At 45.1% G+C, this 27403-nt stretch overlaps 1 protein-coding gene across 1 annotated transcript in view; it reads left to right on the forward strand.

Annotated features, from left to right (window-relative positions):
* Positions 1 to 1524: 1524 nt before the first annotated feature.
* tiam2a (TIAM Rac1 associated GEF 2a) overlaps positions 1525 to 27403 on the forward strand; it is a 144119-nt gene continuing 118240 nt past the window's right edge. Inside the window, exon 1 of the mRNA XM_070890980.1 lies at positions 1525 to 1811. Within this exon, the coding sequence (XP_070747081.1) occupies positions 1782 to 1811 (30 nt within the window). The 5' untranslated portion in view covers positions 1525 to 1781. The remainder of the gene's footprint in view (positions 1812 to 27403) is intronic.

Below are 27403 nucleotides of genomic sequence, written 5' to 3' on the forward strand. Positions count from 1 at the left end.
CATCATGGGGGAATCTAGAACTAGGGAATATACTTCAGAATGAGGGGTCGCTCATTTAAAACAGAGATGAGGAGGAATTTGTTCTCTGGGGTTGTGAATCTTTGGAATTCTCTACCCCAGAGAGCTGTGGAGGCTGAGTCACTGAATATATTTAAGGTAGAGATAGACAGATTTTTGAATGCCAAAAGTTATGGCAAGCAGAGGGAAAGTGGAGTTGAGGTTAAAACCATGACCTTATTGAATGGTGGAACAAGCTCAAGGGGCCAAATGGCCTACTACTGCTCCTATTTCTTATGTTCTTTTATTCTAACATTTCCCCATTGTTGATACAAAAGTGGATAGATGCTGTGCTTCGTCTTTTACATGAGATGTTAAACTGAGGCCCCCTCTGACCTCTCAGGTGGATGTTAAAGATCCTATTGCACTATTTCAAAGAAGAGCAGGGGAGTTTTCCCAGTGTCCTGGTCAATATTTGTCCCTCAATCAAAATCACTTAAAAAAACAGCTTATCTGGTCATTATCAAGTACTTTGTTGGCTGTAAAGCGCTTTGGGATGTCCGGTGGTTCTGAAAGGAGAGTCTTTCCTTTTTTTTCTTTTTGCTGGCTCCTTCCAGATGTGTTGCTGTGCATTATTTTGCTGTCAATTGCAGCCACTGACTTTGTCTTTTACATAAGAATGTACAGATCCCTCTATATCACAGCATTTTGTAATGTCTCCCCATTTAAATAATAATTTTCTTTAGTATTTTTCCTAACAAAAGTGGATAACCTCACATTTACCTACATTATACTCCATCTGCCAAATTTTTGCCCACTCACTTTATATCCTTTTGCAGATTCTTTGCGTCCTCACAACTTGCTTTCGCAGCTATCTTTGTAGCAGCAAACCTGGCTACATTACACTTGGTCCCTTCATCCAAGTCTGCTCCACGGTTGGTTTCTGTCTTCACTGATCTCTGCGGCACCCCACTAATTACAGTTTGCCAACCTGAAAATGACCCATTTATCCCAACTCTCTGTTTTCTGTTAGTTAGCCAATCCTCTGTCCATGTGAATATATTACCCCGAACCCCGTGAGCTCTTGATTTGTGCAGTAACCTTTTATGTGGCACCTTATCAAATGCCTTCTGGAAATCCAAATACACCACATTAACTGGTTCCCCCTTATCCACCCTGCTCCTTACATCCTCAAAGAACTCCAGCAAATTTCTCAAACACGATTTCCCTTTCATAAAACCCTGCTGACTCTACTTGACTTTATTATGATTTTCTCAACTTCCTGCAACTACTTCCTTAATAATAGACTGCAGCATTTTCCCAATGACAGATGTTAGGCTAACTGTATCTTTTTTGTGGAATAAAATGTGTGGGAGGTTGATGTTTTGTTTTGAGTAGATTTATAGATTTATGATTTGATGAGCCGGTACTGTAGTGTGCTGAGCTAGCCCATTGTAGGCGGGTCGGTAGGCGCTGCGCTGCTGTTGCGCGCTTTGGGCGGTAGGTGTCTCTGGCTGTGTGTGAGCTCGGTGCCTCCCTGTCTCTGCAGAGACGGTGCGATTGTCCGCTCCAGTCCCCGCCGCCATATTGGCTGCATCCTGCACCGCGGTAACATGCGAGTGAAGCGCGGCCACTGCCGCCGCGCCTGACTCAGTGCCGAGCCCCGGCTCCACCGACTCGACTCCAGCCTGCGGCGACGGCCGTCCTTCCTCCTCCCTCCCTACCTCCCGCCCCCGCCATCATCATCCTCGACATCTGAAAGAAGCGAGCGAAAGCGCCGAGCCATGGAGGCCGTCAAAGCCTTCAATAACGAGGTCGGTATGAGCCGCAGCTGTTTGCGAAGGGGGAGGGCTGATCGGCCGGCCGCGCAGGCGGTTGGCGGGGCAGAGTAACGGGCGGGGGGAGAGCGGGGCCTCTCGAACAACAGCAGCAGTAGGCCTCTCGAGCGTGTCACTGCACCAAACCATAACCAGGGCAACCAGGCCCGCAAACCGCGGCCTCGCGTCAGGGTGGGAGAGTGCGGCCGCCGCGTCCATCCTCAGCAACCGCCCCCAGGGGGAGTCAGTCCGTGTTGACGGGGAGAATCCGGGCCTCTTTCTCTCTCTCTTTCCCCCCCCCGGGTAACGGAAACCCCGGCAACCAGCGGTCGGGCCTGGGGCCTGGAACAGCAATAGCCGATCGCGGGGGGAGGGCGAGGGTTGTTCAGTGTGATCCAGGCCCGGGCTGGGCTGTAAGTGACCTCTCCAGCAACAGGGGATGGCGCCGCTTTCACAGGGCCTGGGCTGCGCATTTATGTTGAATGCGGCCCCGCTCTCGGTTTCCGCGCTCGCCCGCCCGCGGGGAATGGAGTTGGCCCGGAGATTGCATTTCCTGCGCTCCTCACTTGAAGCCACACTGTTGTAAGATCCACGCCACTGCTGCAGTGAGCCATGAGTTTTTCACTTGCCTTTAGAGCGCGCCCTTGTTTCTTTTCCATTTTTATTCACTAACTTGAGGCGCTGCTTTACCAGAAAAAACCCAAATCAACGTTTTGTTCGGGGGCGAGAATGGGTTATGACATTCTTATCACCAAAGTTGGCTCTTGATGAGTTTCTGACTAAATTAGTAAATAAAATTAATGGATCTCGTAAGTTTTCTCAGTTCAGTGTAAGTAGAACTTTGCGTTAAAGGGATGATGCTGCAGTGATGATGCACTATATTAATTGCCAAAGTACCAGCAAAATTAAACTTAGAAGTTTGCGATAAAATTTAGAAGTATGAGATATCCTGAAGATAAAATAACTAATAGTACTATGTTGAGGATAATTCAAAAGTTCATCTTAAAAGGAAATCTAATCTTATCAGACTTTTTCCCTCCTAAATCAAGGAAGTTGCTTATTTTTACACGAGCCTTGTCAATTGTGATCAACAGGGTTCCTCAATTAAGTCCATGCTTGCCCATGTGGGCATCCTTGTGCTCTGGAAGGACACTGAGTTGGTTTCTGACCCAACAGACCATAGCAGGCACACATCGGTATGGAGTATGCTGCATAAATAGACAATCTTAATGAACCAGTTTGATGGGAAGAAGTGAATTCTGCACTGCTAACTAGCTAATGGTGGGGCAGCAGGCATGAACGGTATTCAGCGATTCCTAAAAGGTGCTCGCCTGTAATGATCTTGGTGATTTGTGGCAGGAACGGTTAACTTGCCTTGGAGCTGCTGTTCTGAGGATGATGAGTAGGGTTCTACTTGATTCTATTTGCATACCCTCACTTGTGGTTTCTAGCCACAGAAAGGGGGATTTTAGTGAGCACAATAAAGAAATCTCATTGTCAGTGGCTCTTAAGCTGGTCCTTTGGCTTGCTGCAGCACACTTTGGTGGCTTGCAGAATAATCAGAAATGAACAAGCTCGATTATGCCTTCCTGAGCAATGTGTAGGAATTGTGGCATTATTTATGATTGCAGATTATCTCGTAAGGCTTTAAAGTACCTACTTGCATTGCTTTTTTTGTAAGGCGTTGGACCTAGTGTCTAATGTTATCCTCACGGAAGCTATTGGAGAGTACATGGCCAAGTTTTGGATTTTATCTGTGACGTGCAGTCCAGCTCCCTAGATTTTTGTACGGATGGATAAAAGACCTGATGGCATCATTTAATCTATCACTCTCAAACCAGACACAAGGCAATAGCGTTCACTTTTGCTCATCCTGTATCTTCATCAATTAAGGATCAAGTGGCATCGTAATGGATTGACTTGGTTGGGTGGAACTTTCCGAGGACCCGCATGTAGAAGATGGCATTGGAACATTATGGGTGATAGTTGTCTGTGATTTTGTGTCCATTAACATTAATGGGCAGAAAATTGTGAGCAGTGGACCCATGATTGTATAAGTATGAGACCTCGCCAAGTGGCATGGGGTCTTGGAATATTCCCCCAGAGTGACTGCACAGAGATTTCTGAAAGTATTGCAGAACGTTTTGTCGATACTACATTGCTGGCAGACATGGGGGTCCATTGCATCTACGCACTATCTTGAGCAATGGGCTATCTAGTGGGATAGGGTGGGGGTTGTCTCTTTTTTGTGGTATTTTCTGCACATTGTAGGAGGGAATGCATTGATTAGTAGATATGGAGCGCATCTCCTTCAATTATTGATGCATTTTGGTACTGGGGCCCCGGTGGATGCCAATTTCAGCTTGTACAGAGTTCTTTGGAACAGCACTGAGAAGGGGTGAAGGGCATTTTTGCTTTTCTTATCTTTCCTGCATCCTGGCAAGGTCACAATGTAGGTTTAGCTTATGCATGTATGAGGTCGTCCTCCGTGATTCAGAAGTCCTAGGAGAAACCTGTGGGTGTGTCTTAGAGCCCCTTACATGGTGGTCTGCTTTAAGCAGGTGCCAATGTGTAAGTTTGGTACATGGTACTGGACCTAATGTCTGGAATGTCAAAGTGGCTGACACCGCACAAGCTGAAGGCTTGTATAACTGATGAGGAAACGCTGAAACTTGGAACGACAGCTGCTGGATTGCATTGCCTGGAGGCCAGGTATGAGGACATGGGTTGATGAATCTAGAGCTCAATGTCTGACATGATTGGCTTACAGAGTAACAAGCAGCTCCTGTTGAAGCTGTGCACTTCCAATGAATGGAACTTTCTTGTTTCATAGGGTATCTGGTGTTCCCATGTTGTGACCAGGCAAATAGTAGTAATGCATTTAAATGTTTCATAGTTATCTGTGCTGCTAAAAATGCCATTCTTGAACTCCTGCTATTTGCTACCCACCTGATGAAATACGCACTTGCTATTTGTCTGTTGGAAAACTAATAGCGATCCTCCTCGGAGGTAAGGTATCTCTAAAAAGATACATCGAGCAAAGGAACCTCTGGCAGACTTGGTAATCCAATACCTGAACCAGGCAGATCTTCCAAACTGGAGGACACTGTTGATGGTTGACTTCGGGTCAGCCTGGTTCAGTAATGAAATCTGGAAAGGTACACCCTGCACTGGCGGCAGTGATTCTTCCCACTTCGCTCCACTGGGGGAAGTATCTTTGCATACATAGGGGTCCCGAAGCCTTTGTTTTGCCAACCTGCCTAAGCCTTCTGGGTTTTGTTGAATGGTATCTGTCCTTCTGGGGAGAGGGTATCTCCTCTATTGGACAAACAAATTCTACACATGTGGCTTTCTCTGCAGTTTGGTTTGTTGATTTAAGCACAGTATTGGGCTGACTTTAAAAAAATCCATTGCAGACAGCTAGTGTTGGGCTTTGTGTGCTGAAGGAAGCACTTTGTATATGTGCACATTTACACGTGTTTACAGATAACTATGAAACATTTAAATGCATCACTACCAGTTATATAATGTGGAAATTTGTTTTGCTGCTACAAATTTTGGAGCAACACACCATATCTGCCCCATTGACATTGTAGCTGGCCTAATCTGAAGCAGGAGCTTGATAAGTGGTACAGAAGGTTGATATGAATCCTGAGTTAATTTCTGCAGGAAAGGAAATTTCAGTGCTTAATGCTAATGTTGGTCTGACAATTTAATTTCACTTACCACGTGAACTGAAATTGGATGGCATTTCATATAAACTGATATTCTGTACAGATCATCCTCTTGGGTACTAAATGAGATCTGTCCAGGTGCTGTGGTATAAACAGGGTAAGAGTCATTGCAAATTGTTTATTTTTGTAAGAGTTGCAAAAGGAGATTATAATTGGCACAGTAATGTGTAGAGGCAGCCAAAAAGATTCACCAGAAGCACAACAGTGAAGATGTTCTTTAAATACTCAGTAGGAATGTCCACCCTGTGACTTCCAATTCTAACTTTCACACTGGGAATATTGAATCATAGAATGTTACAACATTTAAACAGGTCATTCGGACAGTAGAGTGCGCCTTGGTGTTTTTCTCCACATATATATATCCAGCTTGGATAATTATTTGGGCTCATAAACATCCACAGATATCCAAACTAGGGAATTGAAGGTGTGTGTCTTGCCTTGGTCAAGGCAGGTAGCTTGCTCCTGTACTACTACAAACTGACCATTGGGAGCTGCATGAAATTGGTTTTGGTGAGCTCTGACTTTCAATTTTTTTCCCTTCTCCCAGGTAGCGACTTCCACGTGTTGTCAGTCTTGAGACTGGGAACAGGGGCAGGCCATTCAGCCCCTCAAGCCTCTTCTGCCATTCAATTAGATCGTAGCTGATCTGTATCTTGACTCCATCTATCTGTCGTGGTATCCTTGCATAACAAGAATCTATCAATCTCAGCTTTGAAAATTTCATTTGACCTCGCCTCGACACTGTTTTGGGGAGAGATTTCTAGATTTCCACTACCTGTACTTTGTCTGAAGGAGTGCTTTCTGACTCATCCCTGATTGGTCTAGCTCTAATTTTAAGGTTAAACCCCACTGTTCTGGACCTCCCCAACCAAAGGAAATAGTTTGTTGTTCTCTATTTTATCTTCTATATTCGAGGGTATATGGATCCAAACAAGCTACCCTCATAATTTAAGCTTTTTAACCCCGATATCGTTTTGGTGAACCTGCGCTGCACCCGCTCCAAGGCCAAATATATCCTTCCTGAGGTGTGCTGCCCAGAACTGAATGCAGTACTCCAGATGCCATGTAATTAGAGCTCTGTAACAAAACTTCTACTTTGTATTCAAGCTCTCTTTATGATAAAGGCCAACATTCCATTAGCCTTTTAAATTATTTTTTTGTACCTGTCCACTAGCTTTTATTGATTTCTCTTCTTGAACCCCTAAATCTGTCTGCTCATCCAAAGATCTTAGTTTTTTGCCATTTAGAAAATACTCTAGTCTATCTTTCTTGGGTTCATAGTGGATGACTTCACACTTTCATCTGTCAAAATGTTGCCCACTCACTTAATCTATCAACGTTCTTTTGCAACGTTCTTCTCCCACATACCCTATTTACAGTGCCACCTAACTTAGTGCCATCAGCAAATTTATATTCCTTCATTCAAGTCATTTCTAAATACAGTGAAAAGCTGAGGCCCCAGGATGCCATTAGTCACATTGTGCCAATTTGAGTACATACCCATTATCCCTACTCTCTGTCTTGTATCTCTTAACCAATTCCCTATCCAGATCAATAGGTTGCCTTCTATTCCATATGTTCTCATTTTTATTAAGTCTCTTATGTGGAACCTTGTCGAATGCCAAGACACTCCCCATCTATCACGTTTGTGAACTCAAAAAATTCTGCTAGGTTTGTTAGACATGACAACCATGACAACATTACAAATCTATGCTGGATCTCTTCGTCAGCTCATATTTGTCCAATGCTCAATCAATCTGCCCCTAATAACAGGTTCTAGTAACTTCCCCATAACTGACATTAAACTAATAGGCCTATAGTTTCCGAGTTTATCTCCTCTACCCTTGTTTAAATAATGGATTGAATTTGGAAATTTTCCAATCCAAGGGGACAGTTCCTGAATTGGAAGCCAATTTCCTCACCTACTTTTAATACCATGGGGTGGAAGCCAATGTTCCCTCTAATTTTTATTTTTGGTGCGCAATTCCTTTAAATTTTCACGGCGGCTGCACATGCGTGGTACCTGTATCTTTTCCAGTTGGTCAGCTGATGCGTGGCCATGCGCCCACGCACCTTACCAGGGTCCTGGAGATTTGTCTATCTTTAATCTCATTAGTTTCTCATTTTTTTAACCTCTTTAATCTACTACGCCCCTTGATTTATTTTTAGTTCTCCTTGTATCTCTGCTACTTTATCCTCATCTACATTGTGAAGATTGATATAAAGTAATTACTTAGTAAGTTAGCCATTTCCTGATTTCCAGTTACAGTATCACCTACGCCGGTCATTAAGAGGCCCACATTACCGTTAGGCAGCCCTGCTCTCAATATATTTGTAAAAACCTTTAGTGTTGTCCTTGATGTACATTACAAGCCATTTCTCAATTTGTTTTACAACTCTTGCCGCTTTTTTGATATCTTTTTGTTGTCTTTATCTCTCCAGTCTGCGGGATCTGTACTGTTCTTCGCTTTCGTTTAAGCTCTTTTAGTTTTATACTATCTCTCTCCTTGTTGACCAGGATTGTTTAATTACACATGTAGAGCTCTTTCCCTTTACGGGTAAGGCACATTGACTTATATTGAGTCTACAGGGCTGCAGGAGGGGTCAAAACTAAAAATCATGGTTTAAAAATTAGTATTAAAACACTTTACCTAAACGCACGCAGCATTCGAAACAAAGTAAATGAGTTGACGGCACAAATCATTACAAATGGATATGATTTGGTGGCCATTACTGAAACGTGGTTGCAGGGTGGCCAAGACTGGGAATCAAACATACAGGGGTATCTGACAATTCGGAAAGATAGACAAAAAGGGAAAGGAGGTGGGGTAGCTCTGTTAATAAAGGATGATATCAGGGCAGTTGTGAGAGATGATATTGGCTCTAATGAACAAAATGTTGAATCATTGTGGGTGGAGATTAGAGATAGTAAGGGGAAAAAGTCACTTGTGGGCGTAGTTTATAGGCCCCCAAATAATAACTTCACAGTGGGGCGGACAATAATCAAGGGAATAATGGAGGCATGTGATAAAGGAACGCCAGTAATCATGAGGGATTTTAACCTATATATCGATTGTTCAAATCAAATTGCACAGGGTAGCCTTGAGGAGGAATTCATAGAATGTATACTGGATTGTTTCTTAGAACAGTATGTTACAGAACCTACAAGGGAGCAAGCTATCTTAGATCTGGTCCTGTGTAATGAGACAGGAATAATAAATGATCTAGTAAAAGATCCTCTCAGAATGAGTGATCACAGTATGGTTGAATTTGTAATACAGATTGAGGGTGAGGAAGTAGTGTCTCAAACGAGCGTACTATGCTTAAACAAAGGGGACTACAGTGGGATGAGGGCAGAGTTGGCTAAAGTAGACTGGGAACACAGACTAAACGGTGGCACAATTGATGAACAGTGGAGGACTTTTAAGGAGCTCTTTCATAGTGCGCAACAAAAATATATTCCAGTGAAAAAGAAGGGCGGAAAGAGAAGGGCTAACCAACCGTGGATAACCAAGGAAATAAAGAAGAGTATCAAATTAAAAACCAATGCATATAAGGTGGCCAAGGTTAGTGGAAAACTAGAAGATTGGGAAAATTTTAAACGACAGCAAAGAATGACTTAAGAAAGCAATAAAGAAAGGAAAGATAGATTACGAAAGTAAACTTGCGCAAAACATAAAAACAGATAGTAAAACCTTTTACCGATATATAAAACGGAAAAGAGTGACTAAAGTAAATGTTGGTCCCTTAGCAGATGAGAAGGGGTATTTAATAATGGGAAATGTGGAAATGGCTGAGACCTTAAACAATTAATTTGCTTCAGTCTTCACAGTGGAAGTCACAAAAACCATGCCAAAAATTGCTGGTCACAGGAATGTGGGAAGGGAGGACCTTGAGACAATCACTATCACAAGGGGGGTAGTGCTGGACAGGCTAATGGGACTCAAGGTAGACAAGTCCCCTGGTCCTGATGAAATGCATCCCAGGGTATTAAAAGAGATGGCGGAAGTTATAGCAGATGCATTCATTATAATCTACCAAAATTCTCTGGACTCTGGGGAGGTACCAGCGGATTGGAAAGCAGCTAATGTAACGCCTCTGTTTAACAAAGGGGGCAGACAAAAGACAGGTAACTATAGGCCGGTTAGTTTAACATCTGTAGTGGGGAAAATGCTTGAAGCTATCATTAAGGAAGAAATAGCGAGACATCTAGATAGGAATAGTGCAATCAAGCAGACGCAGCATGGATTCATGAAGGGGCAATCATGTGTAACTAATTTACTGAAATTCTTTGAGGATATAACAAGCATGGTGGATAGAGGTGTACCGATGGATATGGTGTATTTAGATATCCAAAAGGCATTCGATAAGGTGCCACACAAAAGGTTACTGCAGAAGATAAAGGTACGCGGAGTCAGAGGAAATGTATTGGCATGGATCGAGAATTGGCTGGCTTAACAGAAAGCAGAGAGTCGGGATAAATGGGTCCTTTTCGGGTTGGAAATCGGTGGTTAGTGGTGTGCTACAGGGATCGGTGCTGGGACCACAACTGTTTACAATATACATAGATGACCTGGAAGAGGGGACAGAATGTAGTATAACAAAATTTGCAGATGGCACAAAGATTAGTGGGAAAGTAGAGTACACAGAGACTGCAAAGAGATTTAGATAGGTTAAGCGAATGGGCTAAGGTTTGGCAGATGGAATACAATGTCGGAAAATGTGAGGTCATCCATCTTGGGGGGGGGGGGGGGGAGGGGAAACAGTAAAAGGGAATATTATTTGAATGGGGAGAAATTACAACATGCTGCGGTGCAGAGGGACGTTGGGGGTCCTTGAATCCCGAAAAGTTAGTTTGCAGGTGCAGCAGGTAATCAGGAAGGCGAATGGAATGTTGGCCTTCGTTGCGAGAGGGATGGAGTACAAAAGCAGGGAGGTCCTGCTGCAACTGTATAGGGTATTGGTGAGGCCGCACCTGGAGTACTGCGTGCAGTTTTGGTCACCTTACTTAAGGAAGGATATACTAGCTTTGGAGGGGGTACAGAGACAATTCACTAGGCTGATTCCGGAGATGAGGGGGTTACCTTATGATGATAGATTGAGTAGACTGGGTCTTTACTCGTTGGAGTTCAGAAGGATGAGGGGTGATCTTATAGAAACATTTAAAATAGTGAAAGGGATAGAGAAGATAGAGGCAGAGAGGTTGTTTCCATTCGTCGGGGAGACTAGAACTAGGGGGCACAGCCTCAAAATACGGGGGAGCCAATTTAAAACCGAGTTGAGAAAGAATTTCTTCTCCCAGAGGGTTGTGAATCTGTGGAATTCTCTGCCCAAGGAAGCAGTTGAGGCTAGCTCATTGAATGTATTCAAATCACAGATAGATAGATTTTTAACCAATAAGAGAATTAAGGGTTATGGGGAGCGGGCGGGTAAGTGGAGCTGAGTCCACGGCCAGATCAGCCATGATCTTGATGAATGGCGGAGCAGGCTCGAGGGGCTAGATGGCCTACTCCTGTTCCTAATTCTTATGTTCTTATATAGCACAGAAACGGGCCATTCAGCCCAACTGATCTATGCTGGTGTTTATGCTCCACACGAGCGTCCTCTCACCTCTTTTCATCTAACCCTATCGGCATATATTTCTATTCCTTTCTCCCTCAATTGCTTGTGTAGCTTCCCCTTAAATGCACCTGTTATTTGCCTCAAATACACCTTGTAGTAGTGAGTTCCACATTCTTGGCACTCTTTGGGTAAAGAAGTTTCTCATGAATTCCCTATTGGATTTATTAAGTAAGTCTTATATTTATGACCTGTAGTTTTAGACACCCCCACAGGTGGAAATGTTTTCTCTACGTCTACCTTATCAAACCCTTTTATGATCTTAACGACCTCTATCAGGTCATCCATCAGCCTTCTCTTTTCTAGAGAAAAGAGCCTCAGCCTTTCCTCTTAAGTATATCCTCTCAATTCTGGTATCATCCTTGTGACTCTTTATTGCACCACCTTCAGTGCTTCTATGTCCTTTTTATAATGAGACCAGAATTGTGCACTGTACTCAGATGTGGTCCAATGAAGGTTCTATGTAAGTTTAATACAGGGTATAACTTCTCTGCTTTTCCATTTGATCCCTGTAGACTTGGGACTTGGGTTGCTTTTTAAAAAATGGCCTTATTAATCTGTGTCACTACTTTTAGTGATTTGTGAATGTGTACCCTTTGCTCCTGTGTACCCCTTTGCTCCTTTATCGCATTTAGACTTATTATCTAAGCAAGTAATTTTTCCTACAAAAATGCACCATCTCACATTTTTCTATATTGAAATTAATTTGCCAAATACATGCCCATTCTTCAAGTTTATTAATATCATCATGTTTTTTGGCGCATTCTTTATTTGTGTTTACTACACACCCCTAATTTGGTGTCATCCACAAATTTTGAAATTTGTACTTCCGTGGTGCAAATAGGTACCAACGATATAGGTAAAAAGCGGGATGAGGTCCTAGAAGCTGAATTTAGGGAGCTAGGAGTTAAATTAAAAACTAGGACCTCAAAGGTAGTAATCTCAGGATTGCTACCAGTGCGACGTGCTAGTCAGAGTAGGAATTGCAGGATAGCTCAGATGAATAAGTGGCTTGAGGGAGGGATTCAAATTCCTGGGACATTAGAACTGGTTCTGGGGGAGGTGGGACCAGTACAGTCTGCACCTGGGCAGGACCGGAACCAATGTCCTCGGGGGAGTGTTTGCTAATGCTGTTGGGAAGGGGTTAAACTAATATGGCAGGGGGATGGGAATCTATACATGGAGACAGAGGGAAATAAAATGGGAGCAGAAGCAAAAGATAGAAAGGAGAATAGTAAAAGTGGAGGGCAGAGATCAAAAAGGGCCACATTACAGCAAAATTCTAAAGGGACAATGAGTGTTAAAAAGACAAGCCTGAAGGCTCTGCGCCTCAATGCGAGGAGTATTCGTCATAAAGTGGATTAATTAACTGTGCAGGCAGCTAATAACGATTATGAAATAATTGGTATTACGGAGACATGGCTCCAGGCTGACCAAGGCTGAGAACGAAACATACAGGGGTCTTCAACATTCAGGAAGGATTGACAGAAAGGAAAAGGAGGTGGGGTAGCGTTGCTGGTTAAAGAGGAAATTAATGCAATAGTAAGAAAGGACATTAGCTTGGATGATGTGGAATCTGTATGGATAGAGCTGCGCAATACCAAAGGGCAGAAAACGCTAGTGGGAGTTGTGTACAGACCACGAAACAGTCGTAGTGAGGTTGGGGATGGCATCAAACAAGAAATTAGGGATGCGTGCAATAAAGGTACAGCAGTTATCATGGGCGACTTTAATCTACATATGGATTGGGCTAACCAAGTTGGTAGCAATGCAGTGGAGGAGGATTTCCTGGAGTGTATTAGGGATGGCTTTCTAGACCAGTATGTTGAGGAACCAACTAGAGAGCTGGCCATCCTCGAGTGGGTGTTGTGTAATGAGGGGAGACTAATTAACAATCTTGTTGTGTGAGGCCCCCTGGGGAAGAGTGACCATAATATGGTAGAATTCTTTATTAAGATGGAGAGTGACAGTGTTAATTCAGAGACTAGGGTCCTGAACTTAAGGAAAGGTAACTTTGATGGTATGAGACGTGAATTGGCTAGGATAGATTGGCAAATGATACTTAAAGGGTTGACAGTGGATAGGCAATGGCAGACATTTATAGATTACATGGATGAACTTCAACAATTGTACATCCCTGTCTGGAGTGAAAATAAAAAGAGGAAGGTGGCTCAACCATGGCTAACAAGGGAAATTAGGGATAGTGCTAAATCCAAGGAAGAGGCATATAAATTGGCGAGGAAAAAGCAGCAAACCTGAGGACTGGGAGAATTTAGAGGAGGAAAAAGGGTCTAATTAGGAGGGGGAAAATAAAGTATGAAAGGAAGCTTGCAGGGAACATAAAAACTGACTGCAAAATCTTCTACAGATATGTGAAGAGAAAAAGATTCGTGAAGACCAACGTAGGTCCTTTGCAGACAGAATCAGATGAATTTATAATGGTGAACAAAGAAATGGCAGACCAACTGAACAAATACTTTGGATCTGTCTTCACTAAGGAAGACACAAATAACCTTCCGAAAATACAAGGGGTTCGAGGGTCTAGCGAAAAGAAGGAACTGAAGGAAATCCTTATTAGTCAGGAAATTGTGTTAGGGAAATTGATGGGATTGAAGGCCAATAAATCCCCAGGGCCTGATAGGCTGCATCCCAGAGTACTTAAGGAAGTGGCCCTAGAAATAGTGGATGCATTGGTGATCATTTTGCAACATTCTATTGACTCTGGATCAGTTCCTATAGACTGGAGGGTAGCTAATGTAACCCAATTTTTTAAAAAAGGAGGGAGAGAGAAAACGAGGAATTATAGACCGGTTAGCCTGACATTAGTGATGGGGAAAATGTTGGAATCAATTATTAAAAATGAAATAGCAGCGCATTTGGAAAGCGGTGACAGGATCGGTCCAAGTCAGCATGGATTTATGAAAGGGAAATCATGCTTGACAAATCTTCTAGAATTTTTTGAGGAACTAACTAGTAGAGTGGACAAGAGAGAACCAGTGGATGTGGTGTATTTGGACATTCAAAAGGCTTTTGACAATGTCCCACACAAGAGATTAGTGTGCAAAATTGAAGCACATAGTATTGGGGGTAATGTATTGATGTGGATCGAGAACTGGTTGGCAGGCAGGAAGCAGAGAGTCGGGATAAACGGGTCCTTTTCATAATGGCAGGCAGTGACCATTGGGGTGCTGCAGGGTTCAGTGCTGGGACCCCAGTTATTTCCAATATACATCAATGATTTAGATGAAGGAATTGAATGTAATATCTCCAAGTTTGCAGATGACACTGGATGGTGGTGTGAGCTGTGAGGAGGATGCTAAGAGACTGCAGGATGACTTGGACAGGTTAGGTGAGTGGGCAAATGCATGGCAGATGCAGTATAATCTGGGTAAATGTGAGGTTATCCACTTTGGTGGCGAAAACAGAATATTATCTGAATGGTGACAGATTAGGAAAAGGGGAGGTGCAATGAGACCTGGGTGATACGGTATATCAGTCATTGCAATTTGGCATGCAGGTACAGCAGGCGGTGAAGAAGGCAAATGGCATGTTAGCCTTCATAGCTAGAGGATTTGAGTATAGGAGCAAGGGAGGTCTTACTGCAGTTGTACAGAGCGTTGGTGAGGCCACACCTGGAATATTGGGCCCAAGTTTCGAGCCGCGCCTAGAACGGCGCAGTCCCGATCTGGACGCCCGTTTTCCGCGCCACAAAGTGCGCCTAAAAAAACCCTCCGTATTCTCCACCTCCCTGCAGGTCCTCTGGCCCTCGGCGCAGCGCAGCAGGAGCTGTAGGGGGCAGAGCCAGGTCCCTGCGCTGAAAACAGTGCCGGGATCTCTGCACATGCGCGCTGCAGTGGGCGCGCAAGTGCAATAGCTCCAGGCGCCCGAAACTGTGTGGGAGGGGCCCGAAGCACTCAGCCCCAAGCCCTGGCCGAATGGCCTCACTGGGGCTGCGAGAATAAGGCTCCTCCCACGGCCAGCTCCTGCTTCCTCCCGACCCGACGCGACTCCCGCTTCCCGCCCCCAGACCGGACCCGACAACCGCTCTTTCCCATCCCCTGCCCCCGGAACGGACCCGACACCCGCTCCCGCCCCCGGACCGGACTCGACACCCGCTCTTCCTCCCCCCCCCCCTGGCCTCCGGACTGGATCCGACCTGACCTCCCTCCCACCACCCCCCCAGACCCGACCCAACGCCACCTACCTGTAAATCTGGTGCTGGGGACGGGCCCTGCCCAAAGTCTCGGGCCCGGCCCGTTCAGCACCCCCTCTTCCCCCCCCCCCCCAATCTCCTTCCCCCCCCAATCTCCTTCCCCCCCCAATCTCCTTCCCCCCCCCAATCTCCTTCCCCCCCCCCCCAATCTCCTTCCCCCCCCCCCAATCTCCTTCCCCCCCCCCAATCTCCTTCCCCCCCCCAATCTCCTTCCCCCCCCCAATCTCCTTCCCCCCCCCCAATCTCCTTCCCCCCCCCAATCTCCTTCCCCCCCCCAATCTCCTTCCCCCCCCCAATCTCCTTCCCCCCCCCAATCTCCTTCCCCCCCCCCAATCTCCTTCCCCCCCCAATCTCCTTCCCCCCCCCAATCTCCTTCCCCCCCCCAATCTCCTTCCCCCCCCCAATCTCCCTTTCCTCCTTCCCCCCCATCTCCTTTCCCCCATCTCCTTTCCCCCATCTCCTTTCCCCCATCTCCTTTCCCCCATCTCCTTTCCCCCATCTCCTTTCCCCCATCTCCTTTCCCCCCTCCCCCTTTCCCCCCTCCCCCTTTCCCCCCTCCCCCTTTCCCCCCTCCCCCTTTCCCCCCTCCCCCTTTCCCCCCTCCCCCTTTCCCCCCTCCCCCTTTCCCCCCTCCCCCTTTCCCCCCTCCCCCTTTCCCCCCTCCCCCTCCCCCCTCCCCCTCCCCCCTCCCCCTTTCCCCCTCCCCCTCCCCCTTTCCCCCTCCCCCTTTCCCCCTCCCCCTTTCCCCCTCCCCCCTCCCCCTTTCCCCCTCCCCCTTTCCCCCTCCCCCTTTCCCCCTCCCCCTTTCCCCCTCCCCCTTTCCCCCTCCCCCTTTCCCCCTCCCCCTTTCCCCCTCCCCCTTTCCCCCTCCCCCTTTCCCCCTCCCCCTTTCCCCCTCCCCCCTCCCCCTTTCCCCCCTCCCCCTTTCCCCCCTCCCCCTTTCCCCCTCCCCCTTTCCCCCTCCCCCTTTCCCCCTCCCCCTTTCCCCCTCCCCCTTTCCCCCTCCCCCTTTCCCCCTCCCCCTTTCCCCCTCCCCCTTTCCCCCTCCCCCTTTCCCCCTCCCCCTTTCCCCCTCCCCCTTTCCCCCTCCCCCTTTCCCCCTCCCCCTTTCCCCCTCCCCCTTTCCCCCTCCCCCTTTCCCCCTCCCCCTTTCCCCCTCCCCCTTTCCCCCTCCCCCTTTCCCCCCTCCCCCTTTCCCCCCTCCCCCTTTCCCCCCTCCCCCTTTCCCCCCTCCCCCTTTCCCCCCTCCCCCTTTCCCCCCTCCCCCTTTCCCTCCTCCCCCTTTCCCCCCTCCCCCTCTCCCCCCTCCCTCCCCCCTCCTCCCCCTCTCCCCCCTCCCTCCCCCCTCCTCCCCCTCTCCCCCCTCTCCCCCCTCCCTCCCCCCTCCTCCCCCTCTCCCCCCTCTCCCCCCTCCTCCCCCTCCCCCTCTCCCCCCTCCCCCTCTCCCCCCTCCCCCCCTCTCCCCCCTCCCCCTCTCTCCCCCCTCCCCCTCTCTCCCCCCTCCCTCTCTTCCCCCCTCCCCCTCTCCCCCCCCTCCCCCTCTCCCCCCCCTCCCCCTCTCCCCCCCCCTCTGTCAGAAACACAGACACTGACAGACCGAGAATGAGAGACACACAGACAGAGAGATAGAGACACTGTCAGGGACACACTGAGGGGGGCATCCCAGCATGCTGTTGGAGGGCTCCCGGTGCTGCAGTCGGTAAGTAGAAAATGTTTTATTTATTGATTTAAAAAAAAAATTATTTCTTATTTTTTTTTGATTTGATTTCTTGATGTATTTATCATCTATTTTTGATGATGGCTCTTTATTTGTAAAACTGAAGTGTTTAATGTTTGTAAACTTCCCTTGAAACACCCCCCCCCCCACCATTCCCTGATTTGTAACCTACGCGTGATTTTCTAAAGTGTAGACCAAGGTTTTTTCGAGCGTACAAAAATCTTCACTTACTCCATTCTAAGTTAGTTTGGAGTAAGTTTTCACTCACGAAACTTTGAAATCAGGCGTAAGTGGCCGGACACGCCCCCTTTTGATAAAAAAGTTCTGTTCCAAAGTGAAACTTTTCTAACTGACTCGAACTGGAGCAAATTAAATGACGAGAATTCCGATTTCTAAGATACTCCGTTCTACACCAGCTGCTCCTAAAAATCAGGAGCAAATCATGTGGAAACTTGGGGCCAAGGCTACTATGTATTGACTATGACCTTATCAAAGGCCTTTTGAAAATCCACATGTATTACAGCTACTGCATTATCCTTGTCTACTCTTTCTGTTACTTCTCGAAAGAATTCAATAAGATTGGTCAAGCGTGACCTTCCCTTTTGAAGACTGTGCTGACTATCCTCTTATATTTTCTGTTTCTAGATGTTTTTGATTTCCATCTTTGTGTAAAGATTCCATATCTCTTCTACCACCGATGTTAAGCTGCAGCTCTATAGTTCCATAAACTTCCTTCTGTTTCCCTTTTTAACAACAGGAATCGCATTTGCTGTCTGCTGGCACTATTCCCTTTTCTAATTAATTTCTATATATAAAGTGTGTGCATGTATATATACACATGTGCCTCTCAATTCCCGAACTACTTTTAATATCTGTGGATGCATTCCATCTGGACCAGGTCTTGTATTCTACCAAATACTTTTTGAACTTCCCACTGTTCATCTGTAGTTTTATCTGTTAATACAAGTTTTGCCCAGTCTACAGTGGTCAGTTCCAACAACAACAACTTGTATTTATATAGCGACTTTAATGTAGTGAAACGTCTCAAGGCGCTTCACAGAAGTATTGAGACAAAAAATTTAACACCGAGCCACATAAGGAAAAATTAGGGCAGATGAGAGGTAGGTTTTAAGGTAGAGAGGCAGAGGTTTAGGCAGGGAATTCCAGAGCTTAGAGCCGAGGCAACAGAAGGCATGGCCACCAATGGTCGAGTGATTATAATCAGTGATGTTCAATAGGGCAGAATTAGAGGAGTGCAGATATCTCGGGGGCGGGGGTGTTGTGGGGCTGAAGGAGATAAGAGATAGGGAGGGCAAGGCCATGGAGGGATTTGAAAACGGATGAGAATTTTGAAATCGAAGTGTTGTTTAACCTGCCTCAACCCTCCAAAACCATCCTAATTTAAATTTAAAACATTGGTTTGTGACTCGCCTTTCTCCATCTCAAACCTAATATCAAATTCTGTCGCATTATTCCCTTACTGCTAGATTATTGATTCATTCTGGCTCTTTACATATCACTAAATCTAATATGGCCTGTTTGCTTGTTGGTTCAAGAACATATTGTTCCAGAAAACTGTCCTGAATACACAAGAAATTAGTTGCCTTTTGAAACTCAAATTTTTCTTCTCTCTCTCTCCCCCCACCCCCCAAGTCTATATGAAAATTGAAGTCTCCCATTGTAACTACTCTTTTTGCACAAGCTTCTCTGATCTTTGCATTTATGTATCCCGTTACTTTATCACTTCTATTTGGTGGTCTATAAACAATACCCACCAACGTCTTGCATCCTTTTCTATTCCTCAATTCTACCCATAGTTTTTACTGCCTGCTCGCCCTTACGGATATCCTCTCTAACTAATGCTGTAATAGTGTCCCATGTCAATATTGCTACCACCAATGTTCCCTCGTGGCCGCCCAGTAACGGGAGCTCCTGCACCGGCCGCTCACTGGCTTCTCCATTGTAAATACCGTGCATGCATGGAAATTTAAAGGGACCGCAAACTAAAAGTAATGGGTCGCTCAGAACAAAGCCATTTCCAATTTCCCTGTTCTTTCTAAGGAAGTCACAGGTTTAGTCTGTTTCGTGGCATTCAGAGATAGCACCTTATAGTGTCAGCAAGTTGCTTTTTTTACTCATTCTAAATTGATTTGATTATAATCATTGTGATTATTCAATTTATCTATTTAATTAATCTCTGAGACACGCGCAAGTTGGCATAGGGACAAGCAGATCAGAGAGTTAAATATGTAGTGCAACGAGTTGTGTGGAAGGAAGAGGTTTGGATTCATGGGGCAGGGGCACCAGTACTGGGGAAAGAGAGAGCTGTTCCATTAGGATGGGCTCCACTGGAACTAGTGTTTTGGCAAATCACATAATTAGGGCTGTATTGAGAGCTTTAAACTAAAAATTTAAAAAAGGGGGGGCGGGTGCAGGTGAGGGAAAATTTAATAACCTGAAGAGAAAAGTCAAGGCAAAAGAGCAATGTTGTGAATCAATGAAGCCACGTAGGTAAAGATAAGCAGTGTGTGACAGGAAGGAACAGAAAGTTTAAATTAATTGTGCATCAGTGAATAAGGTGAAAGCAGGGAATAATAGTAAAAAGTTAAAATGAAACCTGAATGCACAAGATAGGCAAATTAGTGACACAAAAGAGATAAATGGGTATCATCTAACAGCCATTATAGAAGCGTGGTTGCAAGGTGACTAAGGTTGGGAACTAAATATTCCAGGGTACTTAATGTTTCAAAAAGACAGGCCGACTAGAAAAGAAGTGGGGGTGGGGTAGCCCTGATAAAAGATGACATAAGGACACTTATGAGAAATGATCTAGGCTCGGAAGATCAGGATGTAGAACCAGTATAGGTGGAGATAAGAATGGCCTACTCCAGCACCTATTTTCTATGTTTAATAAGTGGCAGAAAAGAGTGATGGGAGTAGCTTATAGCTGCCCAAACAGTAGCTATACTGTTGGACAGAGTATTAATAAGAAATAATCGGAGCTTGCAACAAAGGTAATGCAATAATCGTGGGGAACTTTAATCTTCTTATAGTTCTGGCCAATATTTATCCCTCAATCAACGTAATAAAAAACAGATTTTCTGGTCATTATCACATCGCTGTTTGTGGGAGCTTGCTTGTGCGCAAATTGGCTGCCAGGTTTCCTACATTACAATAGTGACTACACGTCAAAAGTACTTAATTAGCTGTAAAGCGCTTTGAGACGTCCGGTGGCCGTGAAAGGCGCTATATAAATCCAAGTCTTTCTGTCTTCAGACTGGGCCAATCAAATTGGCAAGGGTAGTCTGGAGGATAAGTTCACGGAATACATTAGTGGGAAAGTGGGTTGTGTAGAGGACACAGAGAGGCTGCAAAAAAGATTTAGATAGGTTAAGCGAATGGGCTAAGGTTTGGCAGATGGAATACAATGTCGGAAAGTGTGAGGTCATCCACCTTGGGGGGGGGGGGGGGAAAGAAACAAAAAAAGGGAATACTATTTGAATGGGGAGAAATTACAACATGCTGCGGTGCAGAGGGACCTGGGGGTCCTTGTGCATGAATCCCAAAAAGTTAGTTTGCAGGTGCAGCAGGTAATCAGGAAGGCGAATGGAATGTTGGCCTTCATTGCGAGTGGGATGGAGTACAAAAGCAGGGAGGTCCTTCTGCAACTGTATAGGGTATTGGTGAGGCCGCACCTGGAGTACTGCGTGCAGTTTTGGTCACCTTACTTAAGGAAGGATATACTGGCTTTGGAGGGGATACAGAGACGATTCACTAGGTTGATTCCAGAGATGAGGGGGTTACCTTATGATGATAGATTGAGTAGACTGGGTCTTTACGCGTTGGAGTTCAGAAGGATGAGGGGTGATCTTATAGAAACATTTAAAATAGTGAAAGGGATAGAGAAGATAGAGGCAGAGAGGTTGTTTCCATTCGTCGGGGAGACTAGAACTAGGGGGCACAGCCTCAAAATACGGGGGAGCCAATTTAAAACCGAGTTGAGAAAGAATTTCTTCTCCCAGAGGGTTGTGAATCTGTGGAATTCTCTGCCCAGGGAAGCAGTTGAGACTAGCTCATTGAATGTATTCAAGTCACAGAGAGATAGATTTTTAACCAATAAGGGAATTAAGGGTTATGGGGAACGGGCGGGTAAGTGGAGCTGAGGCCACGGCCAGATCAGCCATGATCTTGTTGAATGGTGGAGCAGGCTCGAGGGGCTAGATGGCCTACTCCTGTTCCTAATTCTTATGTTCTTTCGTAGAACAATGTCATGGAACCAACCTGGGAACAGGCTGTTTTAGATTTTGTTTTGTGTAATCTTCATAATAGAAAAGGCAAAAATAGTGGGGAAACAAGGGGCTAATGAGTGAGGAAGTTAAAGTAATTAATTTCAGTAGAGAAAAAGTATTTGAGAAACTAATGGGACTAAAAGCCAACAAATTCCCTGGACCTGATGGCCTACATCTTAGGGCTCTAGAAGAGGTGGCTGCAGAGATCGTAGATGCATTGTTTGTGATCTTCCAAATTGTTTCCACATGTATGCTGATGGTACACAGATGTGCCTCCCCTCCATCTTTCTCGACCCATCCACTGTCTCTAAACTGTCAGACTGCTTGTCCAATATCCAGTACCAGTGGTGAGCAGAAATTTCCTCCAAACTCAATATTGGGAGCCATTGTCTTCGGTCCCCATCATATACTCCGTTCTCTAGTCACTGATTCCAGTTACTTTGGTTCTGTTCACGAAGGAAGACACAAATAACCTTCCGGAAGTACTAGGGGACCGAGGGACTAGTGAGAAGGGGGAACTGAAGGATATCCTTATTCGGTGGGAAATTGATGGGATTGAAGGCTGATAAATCCCTGGAGCCTGATAGTCTGCATCCCAGAGTACTTAAGGAAGTGGCCCTAGAAATAATGGATGCATTGGTGATCATTTTCCAACAGTCTATCGACTCTGGATCAGTTCCTATGGACTGGAGGGTAGCTAATGTAACACCACTTTTTAAAAAAGGAGGGAGAGAGAAAACGGGCTTGACATCAGTAGTGGGGAAAATGTTGGAATCAATTATTAAAGATGAAATAACAGCGCATTTGGAAAGCAGTGACAGGATCGGTCCAAGTCAGCACGGATTTATGAAAGGAAAATCATGCTTGACACATCTGGAATTTTTTGAGGATGTAACTAGTAGAGTGGACAAGGGAGAACCAGTGGATGTGGTGTATTTGGACTTTCAAAATGCTTTTGACAAAGTCCCTCAAGAGATTGGTGTGCAAAATCAAAGCACATGGTATTGGGGGTAATGTACTGATGTGGACAGAGAACTGGTTGGCAGACAAGAGCAGAGAGTCGGGATAAACGGGTCCTTTTCAGAATGGCAGGCATTGACTAGTGGAGTGCCGCAGAGCTCAGTGCTGGGACCCCAGCTATTTACAATATACATTAATGATTTGGATGAAGGAATTGAGTGTAATATCTCCAAGTTTGCAGATGACACTAAACTGGGTGGTGGTGTGAGCTGTGAGCAGGACACCAAGAGGCTGCAGGATGACCTGGACAGGTTAGGTGAGTGGGCAAATGCATGGCAGATGCAGTATAATGTGGATAAATGTGAGGTTATCCACTTTGGGGGCAGAAACACGAAGGCAGAATATTATCTGAATGTTGGCAGATTAGGAAAAGGGGAGGTACAACGAGATCTGGGTGTCATGGTACATCCGTCATTGAAAGTTGGCATGCAGGTACAGCAAGCAGTGAAGAAGGCAAATGGTATGTTGGTCTTCATAGCTAGGGGATTTGAGTATAGGAGCAGGGAGGTCTTACCGCAGTTGTACAGGGTCTTGGTGAGGCCTCACCTGGAATATTGTATTCAGTTTTGGTCTCCTAATCTGAGGAAGGACGTTCTTGCTATTGAGGGAGTGCAGCGAAGGTTCACCAGACTGATTCCCAGGATGGCAGGACTGAGCTATGAGGAGAGACTGGATCGACTGGGCCTGTATTCACTGGAGTTTAGAAGGATGAGAGGGGACCTCATAGAAACATATATAATTCTGAAGGGACTGGACAGGTTAGATGCAGGAAGAATGTTCCCGATGTTGGGGAAGTCCAGAACCAGGGGACATCGTCTAAGGATAAGGGGTAAGCCATTTAGGACTGAGATGAGGAGAAACTCCTTCACTCAGAGAATTGTTAACCTGTGGAATTCCCTACCACAGAGAGTTGTTGATGCCAGTTCGTTGGATATATTCAAGAGGGAGTTAGATATGGCCCTTACGGCTAAAGGGATTAAGGGGTATGGAGAGAAAGCAGGAAAGGGTTGATCATTCACCTCAGTACCCATGATCTTATTGAATGGTGGTGCAGGCTCGAAGGGCCGAATGGCCTACTCCTGCACCTATTTTCTATGTTTCTGTGTTTCCTTCCAACTGTCGTGAGGGTGAACCAGCCTTTGTTATATTTGACCCCCAGGGTGAACTTCCTACCACACATCCATGCCATCACTAAGACTGCCTTTTTCAACCTCTTGAAGATCGTACGACTCCGCTCCTGCCTCTACTCATTTTCTGCTGAAACCCTCATCCCAGGCCTTTGTTAGCTCGCAACTTGACTATTCCAACACCTCCTGGCTGGCCTCCCTAGCTTGAGATCATTCAAAACTCTACTGCTCGTGTCCTAATTTACACCAAGTACCGCTCGCCCATTTACCCTGTACTCGCTGACCTACTTTGCCTCCTGGTTAAACAGCGTCTCGATTTTAAAATTCTCATCCTTGTTTTCAAATCTTTTAATGGCCTTGCCCCTCCCTATCTCAAATCTTTTCCAGCCCTACAACCTCTGTTTCCCCCCCCACCCCCCTCCCACACTGAGAGATCACTGCTCGGCCAATTCTGGCCTCTTGAGCATCCCCAATTTTAATCGTTCCACGATTGGCTGGTGTCCCTTCAGGTGCCTCGGTCCAAAGCTCCATAAACCTCTCCGCCTCTACCTCACTTTCGTCCTTTAAGACGCTCCTTAAAAGATATCTTTTCTGCCCTAATATTTCCTTATGTGGTTTGGTGTCAAATTTTATTTGGTAATGCTCCTGTGAAGCGCCTTGCGACGTTTTACTATGTTAAAGGCATTATATAAATGCATGTTTTTGTTGAAAGGGATGATGTACTTGAGGGTTCAAAGACTGAATCTGTTTGGTTAGAAATAAGGGACACTAAAGGAGCTATTACAGCAGTGGCCACCAAATAGAGAGAAGGAGATAGAGGAGCAAATTTTCAGGCAAATTTCAGAAAGTTGCAAGAACTTTGGAGAAGTAATAATGGGGGACCTCAGTTAACCTAATACAGACTGGGATAGTAACAACTTAAAGGATAAAGAGGAGGAGGAATTCTGAAAATGTATACAAGAGAACCTTCCTGATCAGTGTGTTTCCAGCCACATGAGGAAGGAAGCAGTGGGGCAAGTGGAGCATGTTTCAATGGAGTAGCATTTGGGAAATGGTGATCATAATATCATTAGGTTTAGAGTAGTTATGTAAAAGGGCAAGGCACAATCAACTTGAAAATGTATAACTGGAGGAGGGCTAATTTTAGTGATTTGAAAGGGGCTCTGGCCCAAGCGGATTAAAATCAAAGATTGTCGGGTAAAACGATAAATGTGCAATGGGAGGCCTTCAAAGAGGAGATACTTCGGGTACAGACGAGACACATTTCCACTCGCTGTACAAAACAATTCTCATCTCACCACTCGCTCTTTTGCCCATTATATTAAATCCGAGCCCTCTAGTTACCGCCTCTTCTGACAGTGGAAAGTTTCTCCTTATTTACTCTCTCAAAACCCTTCATGATTTTAAACACCTTTATTAACCTCCTCTGCTCTCCGGAGAACCACCTCAGTTTCTCTGGAAAGGAAGGGCATCCAAGGCTAGAGCACCTTGAATGACTAAAGGTATAGAGATGAAAATGAACCAGAAAAAAAGAGGCTTGGGATAAATGTCAATGAAGTGGGGAGAGTAGAGAAGCTGAGGTGGTTCTCCGGAGAGCAGAGGAGGTTAATAGAGGTGTTTAAAATCATGAAGGGTTTTGAGAGAGTAAATAAGGAGAAACTTTCCACTGTCAAGAGGCGGTAACCAGAGGACTCGGATTTAATATAATGGGCAAAAGAGCGAGTGGTGAGATGAGAATTGTTTTATACAGCGAGTTATGATTTGGAATTCAATAGTAACTTTCAAAAAGGAATTGGATTAAATACTTGAAGAGGAGAAAATGGCTGGGGAAAAGGCTGGGCCGGGACTAATTGTATAGCTTTTTCAAAGTGCAGTCATGATGGGCTGAATGGCCTGTTTTTGTGCTGTAAGATTCTGAGAGTGCCTCACCTGACTTTGCAAAGCCTTTCCACCAACTATAAGGCACATATCAAGAGTTTGATGGAATACTCTCCACTTGCCTAGATGGGTGCAGCTGCAACAATACAATAATACTCAAAAAGCTCAACACCATCCAGAGCAAAGCAGTCTTCTTGACTGACACTCCAGCCACCATCTGAAACATCCACTTCTTCCCTTCCCCACCCCACCCCACAAAAGAATAACCTGTGATGATGTAGGAACAGGGAAAATAATTTCACTGGTGCAGTGGGAGTAGGTATCTGAGCTTAGTTTCTGGGCAGGGACAGAATAGAAGGAAGCTTTACTGTGCATTGATTTGTGCAATACTTGACCCAGAAGAGGTTGATGTTGACATTGGGCAACAAAAGTAGGAAAAGTGTTCCATACTCCATTACTGATTTAGCAGCACAGTTATTGAAAATTAAAAAAAAAAAATCAATTTATTTAAAACGAAGAGCAAATCAAGGTTTCCTCTAGGCTCTCATTGATTCGTCCATTCCATTAGCGCAGATGTGCTAGGGTTTGTAGGCCAAATAAATCTTTTACAGCCTACCTGCATAAGAACAGGTTCAAGGGCATTTGAATGCATAAGTAAGTGCAGTGCAAGGGAGAATTTCAGGCATACACTGGCTGAGTTTATTGTTTATGCATCAGCGAAATAGACAAATACAGTGCTCTGTGGAACGGGCAAGTAAATTAACAATTTTTAAGAGATTTTATTTCTTGAATCTTGTCTGCACTCTGGCAGTGCAATTTAATCTGTGAATCTAATGAAGTAGGAAGTTATAAGCTGGAAATAATGTGCTTGTAGGTGGAAAGAGGTTGTACCATAACATTAAGGTAAAGAAAGAAAGACTTGGATTGATACAGCACCTTTCACGACCACTGGGTGTCTCCAAGCGCTTTACAGCCAATGAAGTACTTTGGAGTGTAGTCGCTTTTGTAATGTGGGAAAAGCGGCAGCTAACTTGCGCACAGCAAACTCCCACCAACAGCTATGTGATAATGACCAATGATCTATTTTCGTTATGTTGATTGAGGGATAAATATTGGTTCGGACACCGGGGATAGCTCCCTTGCTCTTCTTTGAAATAGTGTGCGGATGGGGTCTCTGTTTAACGTTCCATCCGAAAGATGGCACCTCCGACAGTGCAGCATTCCCTCAGCACTGCACTGGAATGTCAGCCTAGATTTATGTGCGCAAGTCCCTGGAGTGGGACGTGAACCCACAACCTTCTTACTCAGGCGAGTGTGTTACCCACTGAGCCACAGCTGACACTGCTAGGTAAATGAAGATAGAGCAAAAGGATGCAATTCAAAGATGTTTTGGGATATGGTCTTCAGGACAGATAAATATAGAAAGAGGGTACATGCAGATTCTTCCTCCTTATTCCTTGATGAAGCTTGACTTGTATTTAGAGATGTCAAGTTCTGTTGGTGGAATCAATCCATTTTATCATTGGAGTTGACATGGTGGCAAAAAAGGTCATGCCTCCTTCCTATAATGCTGTCTCCCTCTCATCTAAAATTGACCTCTGAGGGTTATGTTAAAGTAAAGCTCAACAGTGCTGGAAATATTTTTTTAAATCTGCATATACAGGAAAACAGTGATCCTGCAGTTTTGATATGAAGGTGGGTTTAAAAAAAAGACACATTTTCCATCTTTAGCATAATTAAAAAATGGCCAGCAGAGGTAGGAGCATAAACTACTCTTGAAACAGGCTGCCAGAAGTGGAATTGTTTTTCCCCTTGGTGTGGGACTCTGCATTTAGTTCGAAATATATCAAAAAGTCAGGTTTTGTTTATGCTAAATACTTCAAATTTGCTACTGTTTATAGTACAAAATGGAGGTGAATGTCTTGAGCAACATTATTTTCGATTATGCTTCAGCTCTTATTTACCACTATAAACCACATGTTGTATTTCAGG

The sequence above is a fragment of the Pristiophorus japonicus genome, chromosome 9 (assembly GCF_044704955.1).
Source record: "Pristiophorus japonicus isolate sPriJap1 chromosome 9, sPriJap1.hap1, whole genome shotgun sequence".
NCBI classification, from domain to species: domain Eukaryota; kingdom Metazoa; phylum Chordata; class Chondrichthyes; family Pristiophoridae; genus Pristiophorus; species Pristiophorus japonicus.